The sequence below is a fragment of the Microtus ochrogaster genome, chromosome 8 (genome assembly GCF_000317375.1).
Source record: "Microtus ochrogaster isolate Prairie Vole_2 chromosome 8, MicOch1.0, whole genome shotgun sequence".
Classification (NCBI taxonomy): domain Eukaryota; kingdom Metazoa; phylum Chordata; class Mammalia; order Rodentia; family Cricetidae; genus Microtus; species Microtus ochrogaster.
The window spans coordinates 22,023,345-22,048,291 of NC_022015.1; the positions used below are offsets into that span (position 1 = coordinate 22,023,345).

Here is a 24,947-nt window from a genome sequence, read left to right on the forward strand (position 1 = left end):
CCAGGACCAGAAGCCAACTTCTAATTCATCTAATTCATCCCTGCCCACAGAATCCTGGAGCGGTTCCTAAAATCCAGGAAAAGTCCGAGCTCCCCAGAGACAACCCAGTAATCATGAACAATATTTCCAACAGGCAATGGGAAAGCAAAGCCAAGATCTAGCTGGGTTCAGGCTTGTGGTTGCCACCCCCAGGCCACCGATATTTATACTTGAATTTTTGACTGAGCCATGGGGCCAAGGTTCCTGCTTCTACCTGCTGCCCAACTGCCTAATAATGGCCGGCCATGTGCAGCTAGGGATGCATCGGGGCCGCTGCTGTGATCCAAAGCCACTGAGGGAGGGGGAGAGATGGAGTCCCAGATACTACCTAGCACTGGAGGCACGAGGTGGAAGGGGCCGGGGTTCACTTTTTGCTCTCAGTCTGTGCCAAGGTTTTTGTACGCCTCTCTGGCACCTTCTGAGAGAAAGCGAAGCTTGGGAGCAATCTCGTGGGAACTTCCTAGAGTCAGGGGTGGGAAAGGAAAGAATTTGAGCTTGGCAAGGCTTAGGGAGGCAGAATCCGGGAAGGAATAAGTGCTCCCAGGCAGGGCCAGAGGATGCCAGGGCTGCCCTGAGTGAGAGAATCCCCAAGGCGCCCATCCACTTCAAGCCCACGTGCGGGTGTGTGTGGAAGGAGCAGAGAGCAAGAGCGGGGTGGAGAGGAGGCGCACAGTGGCCGCCGGCTGCCGGCAGAGCGTGCAGCCGGGCGCAGAGCCCAGGGGCCGCCCAGTATCTGGGAAGCCACGCAGCGCGCTCGGGGAGGCCGCGGCGACGACAGCGGGGGCTTCCCCAGGCTTCCCTTCCCGGGTCGCGGGTGCGGGGCGCGAGTCCAAGGCACGGAAACTGCTCACGGCTCAAGGGAGCAGGGAGTTCCCGAAGCGCCCACGATCAGCGCGATCGCGAGTGGGATCCGAAGCGGCCGGTGTGTTGTTTGGGTGTCCGGGAGCCCAGAGCGTGAGATTGGGGCTGAGCCCTTCCCGCCGCCCCCACCCCGCGCCCGCCTCCCGCCCCCTCCCGCGGCCTGCAGAGCGCCTCCCTCACAGCCGAGGCTCTGGCGAGCCGCTCCGGCCGAGCCGTGGGAGCCACGGACAGCGCCAGCTGCCGCTGCGGGAGCTACTCCGGCTGCACCATGCGGGAGCTGGCCATCGAGATTGGGGTGCGAGCCCTGCTCTTTGGGGTCTTCGTGTAAGTAGTGATGCGCCGCGGGGGGGACCCAAAGACCCAGCCTCTGGGATCCCCAACTTTGTTTGAGCTGCTGCGTCCCGCAGGGGCCTGGGTTCGAGGTTCTCTCCTTGGTTGGTGCCTGGGCTGTTCCCTGTGGGATCAAAGGCATCCCTCTCCTTTTTTTGGGACCCTTGGTGCACAGTGATCCTAGCATGCCTGACTGGGACTGGGATCTGCTTCCATAGTAGCCCCTAGTCTGGAAGCGTGTCAGGCGACCCCCTAACTCGGGTATCCCAAGTCGGAGCCTTCACCAGCTCTGCACACCTGTCCCTGGGATTTAGGCTGCCCCTTAAACCAGGACATGCAGCCTGGCCGGTGCCATAGGGAAGTTTCTCTCTCCGTGATCTTTTGAAGCTGATAATGGCTGGTTGTTTTTTGCTCTTGGCCCCATCTCCCGCCACCCCGTGCTGTGCCCGGGCAGCCAGGGTCAGCCTAGGTCTCCTTGGATGTCCCTGGCTCCTGAGCTGACAGCCCTACGGAGCATCCTCCCAAGAGGTGTCTGCGTTACTTCTCTGACTGGAAAACTGTTGCCATGGAGGGTTGGGCAGGTCAGGAACTGCAGCTGCCTGCGGGGCTGGGAACACCAGGAGCTCCTTTTACGTGTGGGTGTTCTTCTCCTGAGAGGCAGAAGCCCTTCAGGGACAGCACTGAAATGTCCAGGTTGCACCTGGGAATAGTCATTTCCGAAAAAGAAGGGAGCCTAGTGCAATGCCTTCAGCGATGCTGTGCTTTCTCGGGGACCCCGGACTGCCTCTCACTGATCCTAAGGCCCCCCCATAGGGAGCCTTCTCCTCTCTCTAGTCTGTCTTGTTTAAAGCCACCTAGGAGCCAGCCTTAAGCACCTGTCATCAAGGCTGACACATCTGCACTTGTCCCTCTAGTAGCAGGCCAGGTTTTCTCTCTCCTACCCCTCGCTGGCTGGCACATTTTAAATATTAAAGTTGAACGGACTCTGGATTTGCTGGTATCTTGGTGTGTGGGAGGGGGGGCGGTGTCCTATCAAGACAAACAGGACCCCTCCCCAGGATTTCTGCCCCCAACCATGGCAGATGTGTAATATCAATGACTACTTGTGAACCTCAAGGTACATGCATGGAAAGTAATGTGTGTGTGTGTGTGTGTGCGCGCGCGCGCCCACATATGTGTTTAAACTAGGGATTAAATTCATCCTGAGGATCCATTCAAACCATCAGAAAAGGCTGAGAGCTTCCCAGATGCGGGCCACCCCTACTCCCCCTCCCCGTGCAGCCTTCCTACTGAACACTGGTGTTATTCACTGGGAACAAGGAGCGGGAACTTCAGTTGGATCTTGATGCAACTGAAAAAAAAAATGCCCTTTCCTCTCCTTTCACTCCGTCTCTCTACCTTTGGAGTAAACATTCTAAGGAGTGGTTTCTGGGCAGTTCCCAGGTGGCAGAGAGGCTAAAACCCTAGCCAACTATTACATGCTAAAAATGATAGACTAGTGTTGAGTGCATGGTAGACGCTAACATTTGTTGGGGGACTGTCTGTACAAAAAGAAAATGCAGGAGTAAAGTGAAGTGGGCTTGCAGGCTGTCTGCTTGAATTTCTTCCGGGAATATTTGTCTTAAAAGGGTCTACACACATGTACATATTTGTACGTTCTCACTTTTTCCTTCAAACATTCTTCCAAACACTTATGAAATGTTTACAAATACACAATGGCTCGTGTAGTGAATGAGAAAACTTGGTAGAGGTTGTTTATATGTGTCTGGCTTCTTCTAAGATTGTTATGTAAAAAAAAAAAAAAGAATCACTTTTTAGTCTTTCTTCAAAGTCCCCTCCTGTGTCCTCAGTGGGGGATCTGCAATCACCTCCCACTGCAGGACGCGAACAGACTTCGGTCGTGTTTTGGCATGAGTCTTGAGTTTCCTATGAAATTACAAATATTACACACAGAGACCAGACTGGCCCTGAGGACAAGCTGGGGGTGGCGGTTCAGACAGATAACGGCTTCCGGGAGAGCCTAGGAGGAGCAGGGACACAGATGACCCCTTGTTTGCTCAGATAAGCTCCTGGCGCCTTGACAGAGGCTGGCTTTGGGAAGGAAGTCTTCTTCCTTTCTGCAGCACTGTGGTGAGGAGGAGATGGGTGTCTCCACAGCCCTGGAAGACTTGGGAAGCCCCTCCAGGCAAGCTGAATCTGGTCTCCCCGCCACACTGACAAGCATGGACGGTGTAGTTCATCGCCCACTTGAACTTGTCATGTCTGCCCTGTCTCCCAGGATGAGAGGCGAGTTTTAAACCAGAGAGAGTTCTAGAGGAGCGGCTTCCAACCTTCCTAACACTGTGACCCTTTAGTACAGTTAGTTCTTCATGTTGTGGTGACCCCCAACCATGAAAGTATTCCATTGCTACTTCATAACTGTAATTTTACTACTATTGTGAATTGTAATGTAAATGCCTGATATGCATGATATCTGAGGTGCAATCCCTGTAAGAGGGTCATTCAAGCTCCAAAGGGGTCGCCACCCACAGGTTGAGAACCACTGCTCCAGAGACACCCCCCCCCTCCCGGAGATGTGCCTGCCCTCTGATCGTGTTTCCCTGAGGCATGTCATCTCAGCTGATAGGCAGATCTCCTCCAAGGGCTAATGAAATATGTTCTGAACCCATGAACCTGTGAACCGTGCCTTGGTGACTCTTGAAGGAAAACCCTTTGGGAGAAAGTCAGGGATGGTGTCCAGGATTTGTACACTCAAGTCACAGGGATGAAGGTCTGTTGACAGTCAGACTCAGTGCCTTTGGGGCAGCCTTGCTTCCAAACGTAACAAGCAAACAGCCACAAAAAAGAACAGCTGTAAACTGCGATGCTACTGGGGTAGCTTGTCACCCTTAGCTTAACAGAGGATAATGTTCACGGGAACTCCATGTTTGGGGAACTTAAGAGGGGCACGTCCAGTTTCGAGGGTACAGTCAGCGCTCTGACACTTGCGTGCCTCAGGGTCCCTATTTATCCCATCCAGAGATAGGAATAAGCTGTCACCCAAGACTCCAGGAGAGAATCAGCAAGTGTTTCTACAAATGCCAGCAAGAGCTGGACCTCGCCTATTAGCTCCGAGCTCCTGGTCACCAGCCCTGAGCTCTAGATTTGCTAGTACCAGTATTCTGGTAACTTTTACTGTTGTTGCCGATATGGGGGTTCCCATCCATTGGGGGAAAGGCAATTTGTGAGGTAGTGGGAAAGGCTACCACATATGGGGGCTGGAGAGATGGCTCGGGGGCTATGAGCACTTATTGCTTTTATAGAGGACCAAAATTCAGTGCCCAAGACCCTCATTGGGCATCTCACAAATACCTTCTAGTCTAACTCCAGGGGATGTAATATCTTCTTCGTGTCTCTGCTGGCGCCCGCACACCCACAAATACATCCATACACAGGCATTCACGTCACATATGACATTTGTAGGATGCCAGTCTGACTCCGTCATGGTAGCTTGTGCAAAATGCTCAGTTTACGGCAAAGGAGGGATAATTAGCCCAGGGAGTGAGGAGGAGGTGGGGATAGGTGCCAGGGAATGTTGCCCAGAGTTGACTGCTCACCTCAGCCTCCAGTGCCAGGTGTACGAGGCAGGCCTGGGCTCAAGGACATTCCTACAGAGTAAAGGCCTGGCAGCCTGCAGGCACAGTTCCGACTGGGAACAGCTCGCCAGGTGTGGCTACAGACTGTAGCTTCACCGACAAGATGAGACGTTTCCTGATAGGAAATGAGCATAGAACGTAAGGAGACCCAGTTAGTAGGTAGGTAGGCAGGCAGGTAGGCGTGTGTGTGTGTGTGTGTGTGTGTGTGTAGGCCAGCAGTCAACCTTATTTATTCCTCATGCACTGTTCACTTTTTTTTTTTGACTGTTTGTCTTACTAGCCTGGAACTTTCCAAGCAGTGTAGGCTAGCTAGCCAGTGAATCCCAGATATCCAGCTGCCTCCATCTTCTCAGCGGTGGGCGTATAGTCATGTGCCACTATGCCCAGCTTTTTGTTGTTGTTATTTTTTAATCTGAGTTTTAGAGCTCAAGCTCAGGACTTCAAGATTGCAAGGCAAACACTCTATAGACTGTGCCATCTCCATAGCCTGGCTCTGAAGATTTGAAGCAAAGAGCCATCTGCCCAGATGTTTGCCAAGTAGTGTTAAGGGACCATTCCGTTGGTCACATGGGTCTTGTTCACTCCTGTGGGTAGCAGTGTGTGGCTCTATGATGGTTGGTCTGCGTCACCCAGAGCAGGGAGGTATGTGATTACCTCTCTTAGATGGTCTTATCCTGGGCTCGGACGTCTCTGTGCTTGCCTGGCGTTGCCTTGCCAACAGAGCACTAGGGTTTAAGTGACATCTCCTCCCTCTTTCCTTTCCCCTTTGTTCGCCATGTGACCTGGCCATGGGCTTGGTTGATACCTTCTGACCTAGCTTCCGATGGCCATTTCCCTAGAAATCTGTGGGTGCTCTATCAACACAGGACTAAGCTACTTCCAAGGGTGGTCTGCTGGCTCCCTGTGTCAGAGTTACATAGTCCAGGTCAGCACTTCATAACCTATGATTGACGTGAAAGAAATGCTGGGGTCTGCATTTTGAGCAGACAGTCTTCCCATCGACGAGGCTTTAGGAAGTTTTCGTAAACGAGTATTGCTCTTCCAAAGTCTCCTCTGCTTCTTCTCACCTTCTTGGCTGTGTGAAAAAGCTGTTCTCCCTGGCCCTGCTAAGAAATTCAATGAAGCCAGGCAAGAAGCCTAGTCCGAGGAGCCCTGGGTAGAGGTGGCATGAGTTTTTTTAGGGGAGCGCATAGTATACCGACATATATACTTTTGAGAGAGGGCCACCAGGATAGCTGCCATGAAGGCTCATGACATTGTAGGTGGATTCTAGGACAGAAGGCAGTTCTCTGTTAACTGATATGGGCCGGGCTATTGGCTAGCTACTGCAGCACTGATCTGTTCTGCGATAGCACACCTGTGGTAGTTTTGTTGCCATTTACAGCAAGTTTCAAATGATGTATTAGAACAAAGTGGTATAATGGAAGGCCGTGCGCTTTGGATTTATGTGGATTCATGTTTGAATTTTTGCAGTCACTAATTAGCAAATTGCTTTGGATCTCTGAACCTTAGTTACTTAGTATGAGAAGTGTAGATAATGGCTCACTGGATTTGATTAGAATAGGGGCTTTTAGCGCCTAAGTAGAAGCAACCGTCTTCTCTCCTGGCTCTCATTAATCCTTATTACATATATGTAGTGTCTGTGAATGGCATTACAGTAGACTTGTTATGACTGTGGCCTTTAGCCTTAGATGGCCTGAGTTTCTATCCTGGCGTTGCCTCTTATAAGCTTATAAGTGAGTCTTTGGGAAAATTATTTATCCAGCTTAAAACAGTGTGTCCCCATCTGTTTAATAAGAATATGGAACGATATTCATGAACAACAGGCTTGTGTTTATTGAGACAGTATTTAGCTCATTGTAGGTACTCAGAAAAGCTAAAATGCCATTGTTGTCCTTTATTAAAACGAATCCAATATGTGAAGAGAAATGCCACCAATAGCTCATAGTATTCTTATCATAAATTATTCACTATGGGGTTTCTAGCAAAGAATACAGTCCTTTAAGTATATTTTGAGGGATTCCTTGTAGCCCACCTAGGGTTTCAGCTTACTATAAGCTCAGTGACCCCCCAACCCCCATAGCTGATGGATCTTGTTATCAGATGGGGTGGAGAGCTCAGCCCCCTGGCTTCTTAGGGACCCAAAGTGTCACCAGTTCGCCTGTATCAGATAATGTGTTAATGGAAGCAATCTGTTCCTGTTTCCTTCGGAGTCACTGAGTTCAGTTAGACCCACACCCAGGAGCCTTCTCCATCCAACACCCTCTTGCCTTCATCTCTGCCTGTAGGAGTAAGTGTCTTCTTGCCCTGGAAATGCAGCTTCCCGATTGACTGTTGTTTAAAAATAATATTGGCCATCGTAAAGTGAGATAGCTCTGCCCAGAAATTTCAGGATTGATGGTCCTTTCCCACAGGGAGATGACAAAAAGGGATCATCAGTTTCAGAACTGGTGGATACAGTTAGCTCAGTTATAACGACGATGCCTTTTATGAGCCACACAAGACTTATAAAAGCTTGGCACTTGTGTTTTTCAGGGATAGTGTTTGTAAATATAAAAATCATTTTTGTAATGTTGCATCTTTAAAACATGATCATCTTGGTGCCATGTGTGGAAGAGCTACAAACCCCACTTAGAGACACTTAGAGGTTCTGGGGACAGGTGAGAGAGGGTGCTGCAGGTACCTGCCACAGGAAAGCCTGGGGACAGCTTCATCCCAAGCAGCTGCCTGGAAGTGCGGGGGGGGGGGGGGGGCTGGTGTTACACTGTTTCCCTGTTTCCACTGAAAACAGAGGCACAGAGAGCAGGCTCATCCTCAGTAGGGGCATTTAGGTCAGTTTCCAGAAAGCTGGAATCAGCTGGTCAGTGCTGGATGCTTCTTTCTGCCTTATCAGAGGGGGTTAAAGGTATATTACCATTGAAATGGGAGTTTGAGCCATATGAAATTGTAAGTGTTCGACTGTTTTGACCTAAAAAACTGGAAATTTCATCTAGTTCAATCCAAAAATAACAGACACAAAGAAAAGTACCCTATTCGTAACCACGCAGCACCCCAGAGCAGCCGCCAGATGCCATTCTTACTTCTGTGGCCGCCCTAACACATGTTTTTGAGTCAACATGAATGGACTCACAGTGTGTGCGCTTCCATGTGACTTTTGCCTCAGCTGTGACAATTCATTCCACATTGCCGGGAGAACTTGGTTGTTTTTACCACCATAGAGATACCTATGTATCACTGAAACCCTGCTTAGTTACTCATGCTGCTTGTTATTAATGGTTTTAACAACTAAGCATAATGCTGGTATGGTTTTTGGTGAATCTGTTTGTAGTTAGGGAGAGCTATAGTTTGGGGTGAATACACTGGTTTTTGTTTGTTTGTTTGTTTTGGTTTTTCTAGACAGGGTTTCTCTGTAGCTTTGGAGCCTGTCCTGGAACTAGCTCTTATAGACCAGGCTGGCCTGGAACTCACAGAGATCCGCCTGCCTCTGCCACCCGAGTGCTGGGATTAAAGGCATGTGCCACCACCACCTGGTGTTTGTTTGTTTTTTTAACAAAGTGTTTGGCTTCTCTTTGTCCAACAGGAACTCTGAAATTGCAAACCAATTTATATAGCACATTACTTCCCCTTGGAGAGTGTCTTTGAGAGACCTCCAGCAGCATCCCACCCTGGAGAAGGGTGGACATCATGACACATGGTCACATAGTTAAGTCCTGACTCTGAAGAATAAAGATGTGATCTTACCTAGGAGAAGTGCTGTACATTCAAGTTGATACACTATGTGATGGGTGCCTAGGACAGTGTACGATGAATGTTCAAGTTCATCTCTTCATTCCTCTTGTGTGACAAAACTTTTCCTGGGGAGATATAAACACACTTGTTCACTCACCCCAGATAGTGATCTGGCGACAGACCCAAGTATGGATACAACCGAAGTCCAACATGATGAACCAATGAGTTTTATTGGGGTTACTTACAGGACCAGAAATGACTCAAAGACACCTATATCCAGCCCTCCCCAGCAATGGTGACAACTCCCAAGAGCTGGGAATCTGCAACACATAACACAGCCTATAGCTAGCTCACAGGCTGCAAAGCATCCTTTCCAAGTGCCCCAGTTGGTCTAAACCTCTTCCAGGCAGCTTGGCTGGATTCTGCTTCTTTCAGGCAGCTGATGTGATCTCAAATCTTCTTTGCAGCTTTACTTGTCTCAGAGTCTTCTTTAAAACCCAGCTTCCTTGCATGTGAGGAGGATTCTCAACTTTGAGTTGAGGCAGAGAGGGGCCTAATGAATTTTCTGTTTCAGGAACTTCCAAAAGCTATTTTGAGTTTTGTTATCTTCCTGTTTGAGGAGCTTTCCACAGGATGGAATGTTTCAATCTCAGAGAATACTATTGGACAACACCCCTACTTCTCAAACTTCCTGTGACTGAGGTGTGGTAGAAACCAGTAAAAAGATGCCTAGTAATAAGAAGTATGCAGCTCTCAGGACCACAGGATATCCGAGCCTTTTCCTGGGATTTAGAACTCTTGGGATGAAAGAAGTCCTTGAACATGCTTGTATGTGTTTACATGTAGGTAACTTCAATGTATATATGATGGCTATAGGAATGGGGGGGGTAATAGGGAAGAACTTTGGTACCTACTGTGCCACTACTTGTCATGTTAGATTACTGAGTCTTTGTAACCGTTCAGACAGGAAGTGATATTCTCATTTTGCAGAGTGAAAAGCTAACACCTTTCATAGGCCCTATCAATCAATAAGAAAAGAGAAGAACCCCTCAATAGAAAAATGGGCCAGGGCTTTGAACAGAGATCCGATGAGAATACAAAGAACAAGTTTACCTTTCAGCATGTGACTTCTATGCATGTATGTGGAAATACCTCTGAAAACAACAAGAGGACAGTGCATGCAGATGGGCGCAACCATTTAGGAGCAGCGGGAAACAGAAGCAGCCATTAAAATTAGTTATTCCAATTAGCTAGCTCCTGACTTGGAAGACACCTAACAACTTTCATTAAGTGATAAGGAAGACGGCAGCAGTGTGCATGGGTGCTCTCATGTGGTGATGAGAGACATTCAATTTGTTCTTCTAGCGATGATAAAACCCCTTTAAAGGCCCACAGTAAGAAACCTTGATGGTGCTTTAGTTTGTTTGTTTGTTCATGGGGTGTGCACTAATAGACTTAGATAATATAGATTTGGTGTTCTTTTCTTCATGTTATTTTATTTGTTTGTTTTTGTTTTTCAAGACAGAGGTTTTTATTTTGTTTTGTTTTGTAGCCCTGGCTGTCTTAGAACTAGCTCTCTTGACTGAGCTTCATGCTACTTATAATTTAAATAATTTTATGGTTAAGGTTTATGATGTTTATACATAGCTAATAATAATAAGCATGGATGTTTCCTGTTACCAAACACACACACACATACACACAGTCATGCATACACACTCACATGAGTTCTGAATGTGACATTTGTGTTTCTTCAGTGATTGCTACAGGATATTTGAAGCAGGAATGTGCATCAAATCAACCTTTCTGCATTTTGCATCATGCAGAACATTTAAGAAAAGTGAAAGACTAACATCCTAATTACAATTTATATTGTAAGTGGTGTTTGGTCAGTGTTCTATTGCTGTTAAGAGATAACATGACTAAGGTAAGTCTTATAATGGAAGACATTTAATTTGGGCTTGATTACGTTCAGAGTAAGTTTAGTCTTTTATCTTTATGGTGGGAAGCATGGCAGCATGAAGGCAGACATAGTGATGGAGAAGTAGGTGAGATTTCTACATCTGGATCCACAGGAAGAAAAAGAGCCACTGGGGCTGACTTGGGTTTTTGTAAACTCACAGCCCACTCCCAGTGACATACTTCCTCCAGCAAAGCCACACCCACTCCACAAGGCCACACCTCCTAATCCTTTCAAATAACGCCACTCCCTATGAGCCTGTGGGGGCATTTTCACTCCCAGCCCCCATAGACTTGTAGCCATATCATAATGCAAAATGCATTTAGACCAACTTCAAAAGTCTTCATAGTCTATCACAGTCTCAACACTGCTTCATAGTCCAAAGTTCAAAGTCTCTTCTGAGACTCATGGCAATCTCTTAACTCCAATCAACTGTAAAATCAAAATCAAAAAGCAGATCACATACGTCCAACATACAATGACACAGGATATACATTACCATTCTAAAAGGGAGGAAAGGGAGAATAGTGTACTGGACAGAAACAAGGCCGAAGGCCAGCAGAGCAAACACCCAACCCTGCATCACCATATTTGACATCAAAGCGCCCTTCAACTCTCCAACTTTCAGCTTCATTGACTGTGACACACTCCTCTTTCTTGGGTTGATTCCATTTTCTGTTAGCGGTTCTCCTTGGCAGGTGTGCCCCATGACTCTGAAATCTCCAACATCTTAGGGTTTCCAATGAAATGCAGGCTCTACCCTTCACAGCTTCACACTATGCACCCCGCCCCGAGTCAGAGACACCCCTAACACATGCGTGGCTTCAGTGGCTTTCCCTAGCCATGGAGGGAGATTCATAACCCCCTTTTTATGTCCTTAACTCTAAAGCCAGAACCACGTGGCCGAAGCTGCCAAGTTCTGCTGCTTGCTGGGGCTGTGACATGGTACCCTCTCTCCATTATATTTGCACCAGCCTTCTATTGCCAGTGATTTCATAAATTGCTTAAGCTTTTTAAAAATTCCTTTCCAGAAGGTGGAGGCTAGCTTGGGTGGGGTCTTACCTTGAGGTCAACTCTCCTTTTATTCCATTTAACATCAAGTATTCCTTTAAACGTTTTATCTCCTTAAGCCCTCCACTTAGCTCCATTACACTTCCTGGTGCTCCTTTTCTCCTCAGACTGAACATTTTGTATTTTTTCTTGCTCAGCTTGCTCCTTTTCATTATAGATCTGCGTAAGAGTTGCCACTAATAACCACACGACCCAGTCAATACTAGGCTGCATTGAAATCTCCTCTGCCAACACTATTTATCCCAAATTCTTCAATTTAACCTCAGGGAACTTTTTGGTTTTTGCTTTTTGTTTTTCAGCCACCTTCTTCACCCCAAGAACAACCTCTAGGCCACTCGCTAATACAAACCTCTTGAGCTTTGCTGTCATAATTAATCTACATTACTCTCAGCACCGCTGCCTTCTAGACGTCTATTAGTATGGTCCTTGAAGCCCTACTTAAAATGTTAAACTGTTTTCTTAATCCAAAGTCCCAAAGTCCCCATTCTGCCAATAAGCAGCATAGTCAGGCTTGCCACATCAGTACCCTGCTCCTCGATACCAACTTCAGGCTTGGTCAGTGTTTTCCTGCTGTGAAGAAACATCATGACCTGGGCAGCTTTTATTTTTTTAAAAAAGCATTTAATTGGGCCTTGCTTATAGTTTCAGAGGTTTAGTCCATTGTCAGCATGGTAGAAAGCATGGCAGCCACCAGGCAGATGTGGTGTTGGAGAAGGAGCTGAGAGTTCTACATCCAGATCCATAGGCAGCTGGAAAAGAGACACAGGGCCTGGCTTGGGCTTTTGCAACCTCACAGCCCACTCCCAGGGACACAGTTCCTCTGACAAGGCCACACCTCCCAATCCTTTCAAATAGTGCCACTACCTACGACCTATGGGGGCCATTTTCATTCATACCACTGCAAAAGGCATTAACAAGCGGTAGGTAGAGCCAGAGATGGCTAGGACCCTCTTTGAGAAGCAGCGCTGTGATACATTGACCACAGAATTAGGCCTGTCCTTTGACTTCTGAGGGATAATGCAGAGGCACCACAGTAAGAGGCATAAAAGTAGCCTAGAGGTGGTTCTTGTGGTAAGGAAGGTGACTGCTTTCTGCCCTGCCAAAAAAAAAAATCTCCCTGAGGTTAAAATAAAGAGTTTTGGATAAACAGTGTTGGCAGAGGAGATTTCAATACAGCCTAGTATTGACTGGGTCGTGTGGTTATTAGTGGCAACTCTTAGACATAGCTATAATGAAAAGGAGCAAGCTGAACAAGAAAAAATACAAAATGTTCAGTCTGAGGAGAAAAGGAGCACCAGGAAGTGTAATGGAGCTAAGTGCAGGGCTTAAGGAGATAAAACGTTTAAAGAAAAACTTGATGTTAAATGGAATAAAAAGGGGGTTGGCCTGTATAAATTTTGCTTGATTATTTTTACTAGCTGTATGGATTCCCAATCTGTTAATCTAGGGATGGAATTTTAGAACATTTTATTATTTATGTGACAACATTATTGCCTAAGAAACTTTTACAATGGACCTTTCTGGATCAAATCCCTTGTTTAAATTATATTTATCTGCACATTGTCAAACTGTCCCTTCAAAATGCCCTACTATATATATTTTATGTCACCAGACACATGAAAGTGACTGGTTTGTTTGTTTGTTTGTTTTTTGTCTAACGTTTGATGTTAAACTGGTCTCTTTGTTATTTATCTTATGTGTATATTATTTTTGCGTGAGTGGATGCTACATGAGTGTGGGTGCCTGCTGAGGCAGAAGAAAGTAGTTGGTCCTGTGGATCTGAAGAAAAGGCAGCTGCGAGCCACCCAACTTATGCTGGGAACCGAACCTGGGTCTTTTGCAGGGCACAAACACTCTTGACTTCTGAGCCACTGCAGCCCCTGTACAGGATATAAATGTCTGTTCTGTCTGAGAGGGACTGTAGCATTTGGCTTTCAGTTCTCGGTATTCAGTGTTGAGCATCTTCTCACCCACACACATTTTGTCTTCAGTAAAAGTCCATCTTTGCTTTTGCTCATGCTCCTACTGGGTCTCCAGATTACACTCCTTCGTATGCAGGGGTGCTCTGTGCTTTGTGGATGCTGTGGTTTGAATGTGAAATGTCTGCCCCCATCCCGTGGCTTATGTGACTGAGCACTTGGTCCCCAGCTGGTGGTGCTGTGGTGGGAGGATATGAAAACTTAGGAATGGGGTCCCGGCTAGAGGAGGTGAATCTTGTCTTGGCATGGGGTAGGAAGAGGTGTTGAAGCTTAGAGCCTGGCTTTTCTCTGCTTCTTGGTCATGGAGAGGTGAGCAAGCAACTTCTGCACACTCTTGCCACCATGAAGCTGTCTGTCACCACGATTTCCCACCCTTGTGAGTTGAACCCCCAAACCGTGAATCAACAAAAACCCCACCTCTCTTAAATTGCTTCTCTTAAATTGTTTCTTGTCAGATACTTTGTCAAAGCAATGAGAGAGTAGTATCCAGTGTGGCAGAGGTTAGATTTTCTCATGCTGTAGATGTCGTCTATCCATCCGTGGTTGGCTTTGAAGTTCCTCTGAGATTTCAATTGCTCACACTAGAAATAGTTTTGATTTTCACATGGTTAAAACTGCGTTTTTTCTCTTGTATGATTTTTTTTCTTGTAAGTCATTTTTCATCTAAAACAGAAATATTCTTTGTAATATCTAGTATTTTATGCTTCAGTTGTTTAATATTAATTCCCTGGTGTATTGATTATTTCTTTTAACTGTGTGTTTGTGTACATAGATACTTATGTATGTTGAGGGCATACATGCATGGGAGGACAATGGTTGTGTCTTCCCCAGTTTTTCTCCACTCTAGCTTTGAAGGTTAGATCTCTTGCTGAATCTGGGGTTCAGCCCTCTCTTAGAGCTTCTTGGCCAAGAAGCCCCAGAGGTGCTTGTGTCTCTACCTCTCTGGCACTGGGTTTACAAGTGTGCACTGTTGCACCTGGCATTTGACGTGGGTGCTGGAGTGGATCAGATCCTCATGCTTACACAGCAAAGCTTTATCAACTGAGCCATCCTCCTGATCCCTTCCTTCCCTGTCAGATGGCTGTTCTGTTATGAAGAGACTCTAGTTTTTCTCACTGACAGTTTTATGAGAGGCGAATATCATTTGTCTGTGAGCTTGAAGCTGGAACCTATTCAGATTTTCTATTTACCTGCTGTGATTCAACTGACATTTTAATTACAGTAGCTATTTTTTTACTATTCTGATATACATGTATATATGTGTATATCACACACACATCACACACACAGAGAGAGAGAGAGAGAGAGAGAGACACAGAGAGAGAGAGAGAGAGAGAGAGAGAGAGAGAGAGAGAGAGAGAGAGAGAGAGAGAGAATATCTTGAAGGAATGCCCTACCTGCGTGGGAAGTAGAGCAACACAGTAGTTAGTGATGTAAGCTTCCTGTTCAGAATGTCCTGGATCACGGTGCTAATGTGCTATTGACTAGCAGTGAAAGCTTGGGCGAGTTACTTTCTCTTTCTGTGTATTGGTTACATAATCGTTAATATAGATTAACAATGGTGTGAAAATAGCTTCATTGTCTTGAGAGCAAAGGCTATGGCTTATTCATTTATATAGTTATGATAATCATTTTATGCGTGGCCGTATGTAGTAAAATTTAAGAAATATGCACAGCTTAAATATAATAAGCAGTTTCTTTTTGGTGGGCACAGAGTTCTTAATATACCTGTGCAAGTTGCCTATGCTGCTTAAGCCCTTACAAACTTGTTCTTCCAAGGACCCCTTTAATTGTGAAGGTGGGCTCTCTCCATCAGAGGGGATAATTAAAGTCTTTGGGTTGCTTTATTGTTGCTGTTGTGGTAATTATTGTTTTGTCTTATTGCTGCCAACTTTCTCTGTGTTTCTTTTTGTGCTGTTTTATATTTTTATGCTTCTCCCTGCTGCAGTTTGAATACATTCCCAGTGTTCCCAACAAGTCCACGTTGGAAACTTAATCCCCAGTGTAACAGTCTTAGGAGGTGGAGCCTGGTGGGAGGGGGGTAGGTCATAAGGCGTCACCCTCATGGTGCTTATTACAGAGCTTGTTGTTAGTTCATCTTCTTGCTTTCATCTCTCCTCCTGTCTTCCCTTTTCCATGGAATAAAGGAGCACAATCCATATTGGGATGGGCAGGAACATTTCTGTATTGGATCTCACCAAAACAAGTTTCACTTTTTATAAATTACCCTGTCTCTGGTATGACATTATAGAAACACGAAATGGGCGAAGACACTCCCAGCCTCATGTATCTTACTCTTAAATGAGTAACTTACAATATTTTTTTTTCGAGACAGGGTTTCTCTGTAGCTTTGGAGCCTGTCCTGGCACTAACTCTTGTAGACCAGGCTGGCCTCGAACTCACAGAGATCCACCTGCCTCTGGCTCCCGAGTGTTGGGATTAAAGGCGTGCGCCACCACCACCCGGCTAACTTACAATATTTTTGTTACCATTCTTTTTCTCCATTAGTCATTTATATGTTATAATTTTTATCAATGTTTATCTAGTTAATGCATCACTTTTACCTCCTGTTGGGTTTTTTGTTTTATTTTACTTTTATTATTATTTTACATCCTGACCATTCCTCTCCTCCCAGTCCCTCTTCCACCTTACCTTTGTACCCCCCGCCACATCTACTCCTCCTCAGTTTCTCTCCAAAAAATGGCAGGCTTCCCATTAATGTCAACCAAACACAGCATACCAAGTTGCAATAAAACTAGGCACCTCCCCTCATGTTGAGGCTGAATGAGGCACCCCGGTATGAGGAAAAGGATTTCAAAAGTAGGCAAAGAGTCCGAGACAGCCTGTGCTCCCACTGCTAGGAGCCCCAGAAGAAGAGGAGGTTATACAACTGGAGTGCATGTTCAGGGGGCCTTAGGCCAATCCCATGCAGGCTCCCTGGTTTCCTCTTAGTTTCTGTGGGTCCCTATGAGCCCAGGTGATAAAACTAATGAAACATCCACTTTTTTGGTAAAATTCCTTATTTTGAAGTGTAGTAATATGAGCGGCGGGCCTGCGTCCCCAGCACCCCAGCCGCCTGGCTAGCTCATGCCCCGAAATAACAACACACAAACTGTATTCATTTAAACACTGCTTGGCCCATTTCTATCTAGCCTCTTCTAAGCTAATTCTCGCACCTGGACTAGCTCATTTCTTTTTTTTTTTTTTTCACTTTTGAAAAACAAGTTTATTGCTATTTTTTGCAAATCTTTGCACATGAGAATGAATGTTCTCTGCATATATACAGGATATGGAATAGTAGGTATTTATGAGCCTCTCAACTTAAGTGTTGGTATTTGAAATCAGAATATGAGGAACCACCTACAAAGGCATTTTAGCCAATAAACCAAAATCTTTCACAGATTAAAAGCAACAAGAAAAAAAGTCAATGAAGAAGCTCATTTCTAATAAGGTGTGTAACATCCCAAGGTGCGCTTACCGGGAAGATTCTAGCCTATGTCCATCCTGGGTCGGAGCTGAATCGTGTGTGCCTCAGAGAGCAGAGCTATCACGTCTACCCGGGAGAAGGGAGCATGGTGACTCTGCTCCAGAGCAGAGTTGTTGAGTCTGAGCTCACTTCCTCTTCCTCCCAGCATTCTGTTCTGTTTACTCCACCCACCTATGTTTTAACCTATGAGGGCCAAGCAGTTTCTTTATTGCTTAACCAATGAAATCAACAGATTGATATATGACACTCCCACATCATTGAAGTTTATCTAACATTAATATACTTCTATATTACTTTCCTTGTGACTAATATTTATACAAAATATATTTTTCTATCCTTTTAATTTAACACACCTTTGCTATTCCCTTTTCATTTTTAAAGATTTTTTTTTTATTATAAACAGCGTTCAGTTCTTTCTTTTAATTTTACCCATCTGGCCAGTCTCTGTCATTAATTCTAAGTGTTAATATACTTGCAGTTAATGCAATAGTGTCTGTTGTAAGTTTAAATTGATTATTTACCTTTTGCTTTTCATCTATCCCGTCTATTCTTCCACCTTCTTTTTCTAGAGTCTTTTAAGTTTGTCAAATACTTGTTGATATTCTCCGTCGTCTCCTTTTTTTAATTTTAACCTGTACCTCCCTAGTATATTTTCCTCATTTCTCTAGAGATCAAGGTGTGATTTTAGCAAAAATCATCATTATCCTCAGGCCAGTAGCACATCTCACACGCAATGTAAGGACCCAGGACAGCATGCATTCTTCTTTCTTTCCAGCCTTTGGAAAAATTATCCTAGGTTTTGTTTTAACTTTTAAGTCCCATAAAATATTCCAAAAATCCTTGCCTCGAATTTCATAAATTAATCCAGTTGATAGTCTTTGTAAATATTTGTGTTTCCAATGCTTTGTATTATTCTCTCAGATTTGATTTTCTGTCTGGGATTGCAACTTTTATGCTTGAAGAGTTTCCTTGAACACTTCTTGTGTAGTGTGCTGGAAATGCATTCTGCGGGCTTTTCTTTCTTTGCAGTTGTCTTTGTTTTGATTTTACTTTTAGGACTATTTTGGCAGACACAGAACTCAAGGTTGTCAGTTTCTTTTAGCATTGTGAGGCTGTCTTTCTATTATGCTGTGGGCCGCATCGTGCCTGCTGTCATTGCCACTGCCCTAAATATTGTGTGGTTTTATTTGATGGTGTTAAGGCAGATTTCTCTTTGCATTTTGTTTTCAAGCAGTTTGACTGCGATGTACTGGAGGTCATCTCAATTGCGTCTTTCTTGCTGGGTTCATTGAGATTACCAAGCTATGGCTTGCTTTTCCTTCATCAACTGAACTGTCTTAAGATGCCCGCTCCACCCACATTCCTTCTGTTTCTTCCCTTTGGTTCTGTATTAGATGGTTTGCTATTGTATCATAAGCTTTGGGTTTCTTATAGCTTTTCTGCCTCCTGGGTTCAGTTTGAGTGATTGTCTTTAGACTGGTCTTCATTTTCCCTAACTCCTTGTTCGACTGTGTCTATTCCGACTCCGAGCCTGGGTGATGAGTACGTTATTGCAGAAGCTCCTTTCAGTTCTTGCCTTTTCCATCTGGTTGTTTGTGTCAGAGCTGTATTTTCTCTGTTGATGTTTTCCATCTGTTCACTCGTGTTCATTTCTCTTTATCCTCTTTTAGCATTTAGACTAGATAATCCTTTACTGCTAATTCTAACATCAAGACACTTTATAATTTTGACTTTTTTTCTCTCGGCTATGGGTAACACCTCTTTCTTTGCAGACCTTCATATTCTGTTTTAGCTGCACAGGCCCTGACGTTTTGTGGAGACTCAGGGTCATTATCTTCTCCTAGGACTGTTGTTTATTCTTGTTTGCACCTGATTCGCCATTGGCTCACCTCCACCCTCGGAGCCAGGCTTCTAGGCTGCTTGAGCAGCCTGCTTGGCCTTTGATCATGTGTTGTACACTTTAATCCTGGGATGTGCTTTGTCCTCTCGTTGGCCTCTGGGATTTCAGTGGAAAGTTACATTTGGAGAAATTTCAACTGCAGACTTATCCGGCAGCACTGGTTAGCTGCTGAAATCTCTGCTGGACTCTGCAGGCTGCAGCTGTTCCCTCCCTGTGGGGTCCCTGGAGTGGCCTAGACATTGCAATTTCTAAGCTACCAGCGATTGGTGAGAAACTTTTATGCATAATTTTGGATCCCTCCTGTGGCCAAGTTTCTTTATCCCGTTAGTCATTACTTCATTCTTGTGGACTTGGTCTTTCCCATATTTTTCTCCCGAGTTTGTTTCACTGATTGTTCTCCTTTGAGGCTCTTCAGCCTGGGTATGGATTTGTATTTGTGTTTTCATTCTTATTAGTAGTGGTTTTCAATGAAAGAAAGAAAAAATAATAAGGTTGCATCAGTCTTGAACTGGATGTCTCTTTGAGAAGATTTTCAAGGGGGCTGGAGATGCTCAACACTTAAGAGCACATACTGCTTTTTCAGAGAACTGACCTGCAGTTCCTAGCACCTACACGGTGGCTCACAACCATCTATAACTCCAGTTCCAGGGAATCCAATGCCTTCTTTTGTTCTGTGTGGCCACCAGGCTCCCATGTGGTGCATATACATACATACATTTACACATTCAGGCAAAACACTCATACACGTGAAATGAAATAAATCTAAAAAATTTAAAGGTTCTAAAATGGTTTCCAAGGGTTGAGGATAGGGCTCAGAGTTAGAGTACCTATCTGATAGTTGTAAGGGCTAGGGTTTGATCCTCAGAAAAAATGAACACTTTGGAAACATTTCATGTATTTCATATGCAAATTGTATTTAATAAAGGACCATCAGAAACTTGGATTGTAGCTCAGTTGGCAGAGTACTTGCCTAGCATGTACAAGGTTCCAGACATTGCTACACAAGGTTCCAGCCCCATTGTTACCCAAGGTTCCATCCCCATGACTACACAAGGTTCCATCCCCATGGCTCACAAATCAGGCAGAATGGCACAGGCAGAAAGATCAGGAATTCAGGGTCATCTTAGCAACATGGCTAGTTTAAGGTCATTCTGGGCTACCTGAGATGTGCCTCAAAAACAAAACAAAATAATGACAACAAAAGTGCCATTAGTTCTCATTTTTTATCATGAATATATATACGGATATACTATAGAGTCATAGTTCAAACCACCTTGCTTTGCCATCTAAAATTCTATGTATTTTCCAAAATTCAGTATAGACTTTCCTTATCTGTGGTGTTGTGTCACTCCATATCAGCCCCAAATTAATGAATATAAAATTGCTGACGAGAATCCCTGAAGTTCTCACTTATGCTTTTGTTTAAGTCATTTAAGTGCTTGACTTATGGATGTGTTTGCCTCTGATTCTGTCTGGTAGACAAATGACAACTCTTCAGGAATCAATGAGAGCATACCGAGTTAGACATTTAAATACTAACATCTTCTTTATGAAGGCCCATATCAAAGAGAAATAAGTTGCCTTTCTCTGGCAACAGAATCCTTTCCATGTTTGCTAGAAGCCACAAACAGTAGTGGGGAATGGGGTGGGAGAAGAGAATGATAGCATTAGATCACTTCATTTCTTCTTACTGTGTTCCTGGTTGTGTGATAAGGCAATTGGCTGCTCCTCTTATGGATGCTTAAGACCCATACAAGAACAAGCTAGCCAAAATTCCAGAAGGGACAGGGAGGAGTTCACCTTGCCCCAACTCTAACGGGGCACTTGTTGATCATTGACAACTGTTGGTGAGGGGAGCATCGTAGTTGATTTCTGTTAACTTGACACAAACCAAGACATTCCTGGGAAGAGGAAACCTTAACTGAGGAATTTCCTGTATCAGAGTGGCCTGTGGGCATGTGTGAGGCATTTCTTAACTGTTAATTGATATAGGAGGGCCCATCACACTGTGGGCAGCACAGTCTCTAGTCAGGTAGGTCTGGGCTATATAAGAAAGAGAGCTGAGCAAGCTAGAGGGAGCAAGCCAGTAAGCAGCACTCCTCAGCTTTAGCTCCTGCCTGGGCTCCTGCCCTGGTTTCCCTTGATGATGGAGCATAAGCTGTAGGCAAGTGAACCCTCTCATCCCCTTTTGGTTGGTGCTTTTGGTCAATGTTTGATCATGGTCATGGAGAAGCAAACTAGTCAGGGAGGAAGGATTGTTCTTTGGAGGTGAGGCTGGTTTTTTTTTTAATTAATTAATTAAAGATTTCTGCCTCCTCCCTGCCACTGCCTCCATTTCCCTCCCCCTCCCCCAGTCAAGTCCCTCTCCTTCATCAGCCCGAAGAGCAATCAGGGTTCCCTGCCCTGTGGGAAGTCCAAGGACCGCCCACCTCCATCCAGGTCTAGTAAGGTGAGCATCCAAACTGCCTAGGCCTCCACAAAGCCAGTATGTGCAGTAAGATCAAAACCCAGTGCCATTGTTCTTGAGTTCTCAGCAGTCCTCATTTCCGCTATGTTCAGCGAGTCCGGTTTTATCCCAGGCTTTTTCAGACCTGGGCCAGCTGGTCTTGGTGAGTTCACGATAGAACATTCCCATTGTCTCAGTGTGTGGGTGCACCCCTCGCGGACCTGAGTTCCTTGCTCGTGCTCTCTCTCCTTCTGCTTCTGATTTGGACCTTGAGATTTCAGTCCGGTGCTCCAGTGTGGGTCTCTGTCTCTGTGGAGGTGAGGCTGTTGGAAGGTTCCCGTGCTCCAGTGAATGGTCTTATACCCAGGTACAAATGGAAAATACTAACCGGTCTTGGTGACTTACTAAACACACACACACACACACAGAGAGAGAGAGAGAGAGAGAGAGAGAGAGAGAGAGAGAGAGGACTAAGCTAGGAAGGATGGGGACAAGTTGGTTGTAGAAGTTAGAGGGGAGAAATTAGGAGTGATTATGATAATACTTTATTATATACATTATTAAATTCTCAAAGATAAGGTTTTTTATATTTATAATTTTTATTTATATGTATGTTTATTAAAATATAAATATATGTTAATGCTACAGTTAGATGAGAGAACAGCTCTAGTGTTCTGTGGCTGAGTTGGGTGAATATGGCTAACAACAATTCATTATGTATCTCAATTAGAATGAAATATTCTGAGTTTCTTCATAGACAAGTCAGAAAAATATTTTAGGTAATCAGTATATTTATTACATTTATTTGACAAATGCTTGATGTATGTGTAAATTAAAACATCACTTCATAAATACAATATCTCATGAAAATACAGAATATTATGTACCAATAAAACTAGTAAGTCTTGTAAGATGGTCAATGATCATAATTCCAACATGTAAAAGATAAGAGGATTCTGAGTTTGAAGCCAGTTTGGACAACACATCAAGACCTGTATATAAACAAAAACCAAAGTAAAATAAAGAGATATAACTGTAAATGAGCACTGGAGAACTATCAAACAACTACCATGGAGCATATACTTGAAATATGTTTCTGAATTCAGAAAGCAATACTTGAGGAAGGGTTGAACAATAACAATAACAGGATTTACTCTATGAAGGTATGTAGATCTGCAAAGAAAAGAAGGCCAAGAAAAGAGAATGAACATATTTGTCTTTCTGAAGAAAATCTGAATCTTCAGTTCAAAAATTTTCCTACCAGAATATGACATTATAAATTTCTTTCACAAGCAGAGTACTCCTTCTAACTGCTTGAAGAAAACACATTAGTCTAAATGACTTCAATCTAATCTCATTTTAAATGTTTATATGAATTATCAAGCTGACTTGTTAAAGGAAAAGGAGTATTAAAATAATTATTACTAATTTTAAAAATTATTATTTTTAGCACACTTTTAAAATCATCGTAAATAAGCCTTTCAAAGAGTAAAGAGTACCACGTAATAAGTGCTTTATCATAAGATGGTGAATAACAGATCCATAGTGGGGGCTTTGGATACAATTTGTAATAACAGTATCACTTGTAGATTTTTAAAATGCCATCTCCAAAATAGCTTTAATGGAATGAATATGGTGTTTTGTAGAAAACTATGACAGAAAACTTACAGAACTTCAGTGTTAAAAGCTGATGCCAAATTTTTAGAAAAAGAATGAATAAAATATTCAACAACGTATGAGAGAAATAATATTTAATACAGTTAAAAGTATGTGGAATTAGTTAATATTTACAAAATCTGAAGGTTAATGGAATATTGATTTTAAAAGCTTCGATATATACTATTTTCTATACTCAACTTTCCTGCAAATCATAAACAATTTTCTACTGAGTAAGTTGAAAAATTACTTATAATCAAAAGTAAAATGTAAATGAGTACACAAAGAAAATGCACAGCACAACAGTGATCTATTTCATTTCTCACACAGAGAAAATAAAATTAAAGTATTTTATTTTAGTAGTAATAGTTTAAATGTTCTTATTGCTGTCTTTAGCCATTATCACAAAATGAGTGATTTAGATATGACAGAGATATATTATCTTATATCCCCGTAGAACATAATCCCAAATCCTAAAACCAAGACATCAGCAGGGCCGCATTGTTTTTTGGAGGCTCAAAGAGAGAATAATCTATTTATTTGTCTTTTCTAGATTCCAGAACTTGCCTGTATTCCTTGGCCTCTTGCCATCCTCCACCACAATCAGAACCAACATTCACATACTGGTCTTCCTCTTGTTTTCATTGCTATGGCTTCCTGCAGCTAGACAAAACTCTATAGAGATTCATGAGATTAGGTTTTATTTACCATACAATTTGACACATTAACAGGTTAGGGGAATTATGCTGTGGACATCAATGAAGGGTAAATATTTTATGATTATCATTGTTGTTATGATATGGAATTTGACAACTGAATGGTAGTGGAGTGATAAAATGCATACTTAGCAGGCACAAGGTTCTTGATTTGATCTCCAGATTTTGAACAAAAGATGAAATTTATCAATGGTCTCAACTGTTCTATAAAAAGACATAGGCTAACTGAATGGATATAAAAACAACACAAACTACAGAAAGCCTTCAGTCTCATGGAAATTGAACAATGTTCAACTAAATCACTACTGGGTCAAGGAAGAAATAAAGAAAGAAATTAAAGATGCCATACAATTCAATGAAAATAAAGGTACAACGTATCCAAACTTATGGGAAACTATGAAAGCAGTGTTAAATGGAAAGTTCGTAGTATTCAGAGACCACATAAATGATTTGGAGAGGGTTCACTAGTGAATTAACAGTACACCAAAGAGGAGAAGATGACAGGAAATAGTCAAACTGAGAGTTGAAATCAATAAATATGAACAAGGAGAACAATACAAAAAATCAATGAAACAAAGAGGTGGGTCTTTTGTAACACAAATTCTAATTGTTATTAATCATAAAAACCCAGAATAAGATATAGGGGATAATTCTGAATGATCAGAGAAGCAGAGCAGCCAATCACTAGAAAGTTTATATCTCTACCAATGCTCAGTCCAAAAGGATGATCCTGTCCCTATGAATCCTCATACAGAATTCTGTCTCTAACAAACTTCAGATTGCCTCTCTCTCTGTACAGTCTCTGACTGAATCTGAGCTACTTTCCCCTCCCTCCTTATATTCTTTTCTCTGCTCAACCACATCACTCTTGTCTCCACATCCCTAGTGCTGGGATTAAAGGCAGGAGATCCCAAGTGCTGGGACCAACTTTGTGTGAGCTCTGTTTCTCTCTCTCTCTCTCTCTCTCTCTCTCTCTCTCTCTCTCTCTCTCTTTTAATTTTTTATTGAGAAAAAGAAAAAAAAAGTTTCCGCCTCCTCTCAGCCTCCCATTTCCCTCCCCCTCCTCCCACTCTTCTCCCCCTCCCCCCACTCCTCTCCCCCTCCCTCTCTAGTCCAAAGAGCAGTCAGGGTGCCCTGC

The 24,947-nt window shown here is 43.7% G+C and overlaps 1 protein-coding gene across 1 annotated transcript in view; it reads left to right on the forward strand.

The window, feature by feature from the left end:
* Nucleotides 1–581: 581 nt before the first annotated feature.
* Plpp4 (phospholipid phosphatase 4) overlaps nucleotides 582–24,947 on the forward strand; it is a 121,416-nt gene continuing 97,050 nt past the window's right edge. The window contains exon 1 of the mRNA XM_005351355.3: nucleotides 582–1,224. Coding sequence (XP_005351412.1) covers nucleotides 1,169–1,224 — 56 coding nt within the window. The 5' untranslated portion in view covers nucleotides 582–1,168. The remainder of the gene's footprint in view (nucleotides 1,225–24,947) is intronic.